This window comes from Nicotiana tabacum, chromosome 17, assembly GCF_000715075.1.
Source record: "Nicotiana tabacum cultivar K326 chromosome 17, ASM71507v2, whole genome shotgun sequence".
Taxonomy (NCBI): domain Eukaryota; kingdom Viridiplantae; phylum Streptophyta; class Magnoliopsida; order Solanales; family Solanaceae; genus Nicotiana; species Nicotiana tabacum.
Window position 1 is genome coordinate 142,597,506 of NC_134096.1, and position 7,469 is coordinate 142,604,974.

Below are 7,469 nucleotides of genomic sequence, written 5' to 3' on the forward strand. Positions count from 1 at the left end.
ATACATTTTACTTGGGGGAAAAAGTTGAAAGTTTGGGAAATTTGAAAATTGAAATTTTTTTCAAAAATTGATCAAATTACATGAACAAACAATATTTTTAATTTTTTTTTAAAAATAAGTAAAAAAAAGAAATTCTATATCTAAACGTTGAGCTGAGCAACCATGATGGAGAGCTAAGGTTCTCTCAATTTTTTATTTTATTTTTTGTTAATTGGGGTGAAAGAATTAATCATGAATGGCCTTGTTCATTGCAGTATTGTTATGGCTCCTACACTGCCTCGTGTAAAATCTCGTTTCTTTTAGGTTTATTATAAGTGGGGGTCCAAAAAAACCAAAATTTTCATTCTTTCTTAATGATAGCATTTCCCAATTGACTAATTACATCTATTTCTTCTTTTGCTTGCATTGCTCAGACAGAAATGTGTTTCTCTTTTCTTTACTTTATTTCTTGGTTTCTAGATACGTTTTCTTTTGGCCTTTAACAAGCCATATTTTAATATTCTCTGATGCTTTTGTCAAAAGTGATGATTCTTTTGGGTATTTTTACTTTTTCGAATTCCTTTTTGATCTTTTCTAGTTACTGTGCTTTCTATCTTAATCTCTACTTACACTTGGCAAATATGTTTGCCGATATGGTATCTTTAGTATTATTAGCCATGATTTTATGAACCCTTGCCTGGCATTTTCATGGACCATTTTGAAAACCAATCTTCATAAATATCAAAGAATATCTATAGAGGAGTACATTTTTAGTAAAATAAAAGAGATGCTAGTAGTAGTAGGATTCATCCCAACAATATAAGTTGGAAAATTATTTTGTTGTTAATTTATATCCCAGCTATATATGTTTAGGTAGAAATAAGGACTAGTTTCTTTCTTATTGTATTCTTTATTTGTTAAAATTCCCTCCCCTAAGCCATGTACGTGGAAGATGTACATTGGATATGATGTGGGATTGCACATAGGGCGAAGATATTCTAAGATGTCATTTGATTAATTGTATTGGATAATTGATCCCAATATAAAATAATAAAGTGTTTGGTTGGTCGAGTTAAAATAAAATAAGGCAACATGATCTAATTGACGGTATTAAATAATACTCACATCAAATTATGATTGAGTGCAAAGAAACAAATGAGGAGAAGCTTCTTTGTGATATATTATTTGTTACTGATGCTTCTATTCTGAATTAATGTCCTTTCAGAAGTCTCTTTTCTTTCTTTCAGCCCCCACAAAAATGGCTTCAGAAGCACTTCATGATCTCAGTCGAACGTGGGGTGTGATGCTTCTTATATAGACCTATAATAATAATGTCAAACAGAGACAACAATTCCTTTTCTTGCTCTATTTTTAAACTAAGTTGCATGAGAATATCCATCAGTCACCTCAACAATCTTACTGTTAATGGAAAAAATTAAATGTCTTTTACTTTGTAGTATATGTAATAAAGAAGCTCTTCACGGCCGTGCGGGTGGAGCTTTGTAATAATAAATACAATGATGAAAAGTGTAAATTAAGTGGATGCCTTTTTATCCACCACTTAATTAATTACTGCAATGTTTTGCATGTCAAGCAAAGGTTTTCTCGATCGAGTGTCCAATTCACTAACTTCTTTGTTCCGATTGAAAAGAAGTTTGTGAATTTATTAATTGAACTAGGATGCTGTTCAGGTACACACAGTAATTTGGAGAAAAGGATAAACAATAAAAAACTAAGCTAAGTTGCAAGTTTCACGTATATAAAGCAGTGTATTAATTTGTATTGATGATGATCTTTCAATTGCTTCTTCAACCATGCATTTTTTGCCACTAATTTAATTTGTTTACCATTGAGTACTCGTTGACGTTCCAATGAGATAATTTCAATACAAGCATGCATTTTAGGAAAGAATTTAATATTCATTTGTCTACTATTTATTTTTGATTGATAGAAATGTTAGCTTTGGGCAAATACTATTGCAATTCGCCAACTATTCACAGCAAGTTTAGCCCATTCAGCTAACAGAAGAACAAGATCCAGCTTACAGCGGACGGCCCAATTAAAGTCATTTAACGAAGGGACAAGAAAGGGGGCTGTCACTCCTCTTTTAGAATAGTCCAACACCTCATTTTGCCACTTCTTAATTTGGGTTACCTAAGTAGTCCAAATCAAACCACGAAAAACTTTTTCAAAATACAGAAATAAAAGTGTATAATTTACTATAGTATCCATATTTCTCTCTCTATATTTAAACAAAAGAGAACTTGTCTTTAGTTTGCCAACTAATCAAATTATTATAACAAAACAAAACAAACAAACTAATAAAAAATAATTTAAGTTGGTCGAATATTAACCTAGTGTTTAATCCAGTCTAATCCAACTTATTGAAGGGACTAAAATAAGAGAAGTTGAATCAACAACCTGTTCATTAGACACATTTAAATTTGAGGATAGAGCCCATACTATGGCAGCTGCAAAGAAGTTTCCTGCACAACGTGTCCAACGTGGGCTTGAGAGCGACAGTGCAACAGACCCAGACAAGAAACGAAACCGAAGCCTAAGACAAATACAAGGACACACAAGTAAAATACCTCTCGCCGATCAGAAAACCTGCCTTCAAAATTCCGATCGATCACCGGCGATATCTCTGAGCAAACTGAAAAAATGTCTTCAACTTTCAGCGGCGATGAAACTGCGCCCTTCTTCGGTTTCCTCGGAGCAGCTGCAGCGCTCGTTTTCTCCTGTAAGCTCCATAATAAAACTTTGCGTCCATTATTCGATTCAACGAATAGGAACTGATATATAATCATCAATTTCGTTGTAGGTATGGGAGCTGCTTATGGAACGGCGAAGAGCGGTGTGGGAGTAGCGTCGATGGGAGTAATGAGGCCAGAGCTTGTGATGAAGTCAATTGTGCCGGTTGTTATGGCTGGAGTGTTAGGTATATATGGTTTGATTATTGCGGTAATCATCAGTACCGGAATTAACCCTAAGACCAAATCGTATTACCTTTTTGATGGATATGCGCATCTTTCTTCTGGTTTGGCTTGTGGTCTCGCTGGCCTTTCCGCTGGAATGGCTATTGGAATTGTTGGTGATGCTGGTGTTAGGTAATTTCGCAGTCTGCTCATTTTTTTTTTGTTTATTAGAAAAAAAAAAAATACTTCTTTTGCACCTGAATGGCTTGAGAATCAATGCTTTTGTAATGTATTTTGTGAAGATTATGGTATAGTAGTAGTTTTTCATGATAAGTTCATTGAAATGAATCGCTTTAGATCTTTCCTTAATAACTGTACTTGTCCCATCCAATGTCATGTAAGAATTGCAAAACTTACATGAATGGCATCTTATTTGACTATCTAGTGAATTGACCTTGTTTGTGGGATGTCGAGGCGTTTTACCTGTTGAATTTGCTTCTATTTGTTGTTAATCTTATTGCTTCCTAAGTGCTTGGTTTCTCCTAAAGGTTTGAACTTTGAATGTCATCTGATTCGTCCTCCTTGTTTGGTGAACGAGAGTCTTTGTTCCATAAGAGCTGTGTCTCTTTTCTTTTCTAAAAACTAAACTAGATAGTGCCACTGCAAAACATCAACCTCTTTTGTCTCAAATAAGGACCTCATTGGCACCAAGCATTAGGACTGACTATCATCACTCAAGATTGATAATTTAGGTTCCATGTAAAGCGTCCGCGGAACATGTGTTAGGATAATATATGTATTCTTTTATAAATTATGTGCTTTACTTCAAAGAAGTAAATGCTCCCCTTCTCCTTCTCACTTCACTTAATGTCGATTTTTGGGCCTATCGCTTTTGAAAATGCTGATTGTAATCAATAGTAAATTAGTAATAATGTTACCTTCTCAAAAATAAAAAAAATCAATAGTAATCGCTCTACTTTACAAATTATTGCACCAAAGAAATTAGTTGGAACTTCTATTTAAAGCTACGAGTTTTGTGCTCACTGAATTTATGTTTTTATCTTTTTCCTTAAGTGGTTTTTGTACACTGAATAAACTGGTTCTATCAAACTGCAACCTAATACTAATGTCTGTGGTAGAAAGATTAGAAGGGTAAACCCTGTAACTTGGGTATTTCAAATTTTGAAGTGAGAAATCCTAACACTAGCATAAAAGAGCCAACTATTTGTGATAAGATTGACGGTAATCTATCACATTGTGGCATGCCAAAAAGCAAGTCATTAACTGATATGAAGTGGGGGACCCTTTTATTGCTTTATACATATTTTTAGCAGAATAACAAAATCTACTGTTCTATTGCCCTTTCCTTGGGAAGATACTTTTAGTTCACTCCGTTTTTTCCACATATGCTGATGTCTTTCCATTAATGAGTTGCAGAGGATTTTGTTCCCATTATTTTCTAAAATTAATATAGTTATTTTAATAAAGAAACAGAAAGCTGCAGTTTTCATCCTTGATGCGAACCCAAAGTATAATTATGACTGTCATCATGAAAGAAGTGTACAACTAAATCAGTTTTGGCATAGCAAACTTTATTGTCACCAAGAAATGTTTTATGAAGGTGAGAAATATCCATCTCTATATTGTTTCGTATCATTCTGAAATAAAATCCTTTGGACTTTCCTTCTAGCTGCTTTATATATGTTCTTAGCAGGAGAGGACCTTTTATTTGATTGTTAGATTTATTCCCTCGCGTTGGTTTATCAGAAGTTGCATTATCTTCTTAAGTTTCCTTATATACAAATTTGTATTTAATATCTCTTGGTTCCGTATCCTAACATTATCTTATTTTCCCAGAGCAAATGCACAACAACCAAAACTGTTTGTCGGTATGATCCTGATTCTCATCTTTGCGGAGGCATTGGCTTTGTACGGACTGATTGTCGGCATCATCCTTTCTTCCCGTGCTGGTCAATCTAGAGCAGAATAGAAAATAGTGATTTCCAGATTCATGACGGAATCATTTTGCATCATTGTGCTGGCAGTTTGGTAACCGATGCTAGTTTAGATGCATCTTTTCCTTTTCCTTTTCCGTCACACTTTGTTTTCCACTGGTGATAGTAGATTTGGAAGCTGCTTTTTCCCTGCATGCAATCTAGAGAACGTTCTCTTAATTTTTCAGTTGCTATAGTTTGCAATAATGAGGAGCATCTTGTTGGTCGAATGCTGATACAATTGTATTATTTTTATTGGAATGCATTTATAACCTCAGTATATGAAATCCACCTTGATCATTACTATAACTGCTTGAGCAGTCATGCAAAACTCTTGGCTTTTACTATATTCATATTGGCCTTTCTTGTGTAAGACTTTTTTATCTATTAAAAATGGCAGAATGAGCTGTGAAGTGAAAAAAACTTTAGTTATTGCACGTTGAGTTTTGATGTAATGAAGTGGGTCTGTGATAGGGAAATTAATGGATTAGAAATATTACAACCAGAATGGGACTGCTTGTGTTATTTTTCTTCCTAATAAAATGTCTTTCTTTTCATGTCTTCTCTACCTGCTAAGCGCATGGATACTATTTCTTCGCAGTACAATAAGGATCATATTTTCTAATGAAATCTGTGAATTAGTAGCTTAATTTTCCATTTTGGGCAAAGAAACTTGCTGTATAGCATGAATTAAGTTTTGGATCACTTTGGAGCTCTGAGTGTGAAGATGCATTTTAGGTATCAAATTGACATGATAATTTTGAGAGAATGAAGCCATAAGGTGGTTTTATATACTTGGTGAGTAAAATTATAATTTTGTTAAAGTTTATTGAGCAAACGGAGATCCGAACCGATAACCTAATAGTCAAATAACATTAAATTGTTATCGAACTATTTACCCAATAACCCGATATCGATAACCCAATATCTTTTTATCGGTTCGGACTATCGGTTATATCCGATAGGCGATATATGCCCGCCCTAAATGGTAATTGTTGCGGGAAGTTGCCTGTTTGAACAAGGCATTGTTGTACCACATCTTTTTGGGAGAACATATTTCGTATTATGTTAATCAGTAGAGATAATTTATGGCTTGTTTAGTAATCAAATTAGAATCATGTCTACTTTTGATTGACTAATCAGGTGCTTTGTACTTACACAAGGGTCCCTATGATATACACCGTATTCTCAGTGTTATCTGATGCCAAAGAGAGGTGGTGTTGTTGATATTGAGATTGTTGATCGACCATAGTAGGTCCTTAAATAACGATATTGCTCTTCATAGTCTGAAGGGTGAGATACAAGGGCAAATTTTGCAATGTAATTTCAGACCCTAATTGGAGTATAATTTATTTCAAAATTTATTTAGTAGAATGAATCAAGCATCCGATTATAGTCTACCTATATTTAGTAACAGTTCATAATTTAGGTAAGTAATAAATATTTGACTGTCGTACTGTTATACGTTGAGGTTTTATGCAATCAGTACACCAAAGGATACTAAATGTGTATTTGTGAACAAACAGTGACTTTAATGGGTTGGAGCTTAAAAGGAAAAGAGGACTGTGATTTCTGTCAATTCCTTGTGCGAGAGCAACTCACAGGCTTTAACCCAAGCCTGTTATTAGAAGAAATGCATAATGCATTACGTATTTATAAATTACATTTCTTTCACGCTATATCCAAAAAAAGTTAGAATAATATAAATGATAAGTCGACAGAATTTGCCCTTGTGCCTTAATATTATGCTCTAGTGAGGTAACTATATTCACATATTTTATTGTATCATGAATCTAATCGTAGCATCTTCTGTTCAACTCATTTGAATAAACTTTGTACATTTGAAAAGAATTAAAAAACTGAAAAAGATTGCCCCCAAAACAATAGTTAAAAGAAACCAGATGATTCTTTTTCCTTCATTTTTCATGTGTTTATCTTTGTTTGTCATCATTGTTTACACTGAGATACAATTTAGAGAAGCTGAGCGGCATGAAAGACTTAAATGTGTGTATTTAGTTGGTTTAAAAAATCTATATCTATATCTATCTATCTATCTATCTATATTATTATAAAAGTATGAATACAATGTCGGTTTACAAAAATAACCTTATAATATTAAACATAATAACTCATAATAAAAGGGCATAACCGGAATTCTAGATATTAGCCTTATAATCCTATTAGTTTTAGGATATAATATTACACGTTAGGAATCCTACATGATTACCTTTAGGAATCCTATTAGTATAATTACTTTCGGGTTGTCTAATTCATATAAAATTGAATAAGTAAATATCTTTAGTCATGTAATCCTATTACTTTTAGGATATACTTCTTAAAAATTTCTATTACTAATTTAATTTGAAAACGTATTATAATGTCCTATTACTAATTTAATTAGAGAATGTATTATATTGTCCAAATTCATTTAGAAAAAAAGAGAGCATATATTATTATAAAAGCATAAATACAATATTAATATATCAAAATAGCCCTAAAATATTAAACGGAAGAACTCATAAGAAAAGAACATGACTTCAATAACCTATTTTTTGGACTACAATACCTTCTATGCTAA

At 33.1% G+C, this 7,469-nt stretch overlaps 1 protein-coding gene across 1 annotated transcript; it reads left to right on the forward strand.

Annotated features, from left to right (window-relative positions):
* The first annotated feature begins 2,443 nt into the window (after positions 1 to 2,443).
* Positions 2,444 to 5,197, forward strand: LOC107777273 (V-type proton ATPase 16 kDa proteolipid subunit). The gene is made up of 3 exons (XM_016597269.2): positions 2,444 to 2,722; positions 2,804 to 3,089; positions 4,755 to 5,197. Exons 1-3 carry the CDS (start codon positions 2,644 to 2,646, stop codon positions 4,885 to 4,887), a joined length of 498 nt encoding a protein of 165 aa, XP_016452755.1. The 5' UTR covers positions 2,444 to 2,643; the 3' UTR covers positions 4,888 to 5,197.
* The last annotated feature ends 2,272 nt before the right edge of the window (positions 5,198 to 7,469 follow it).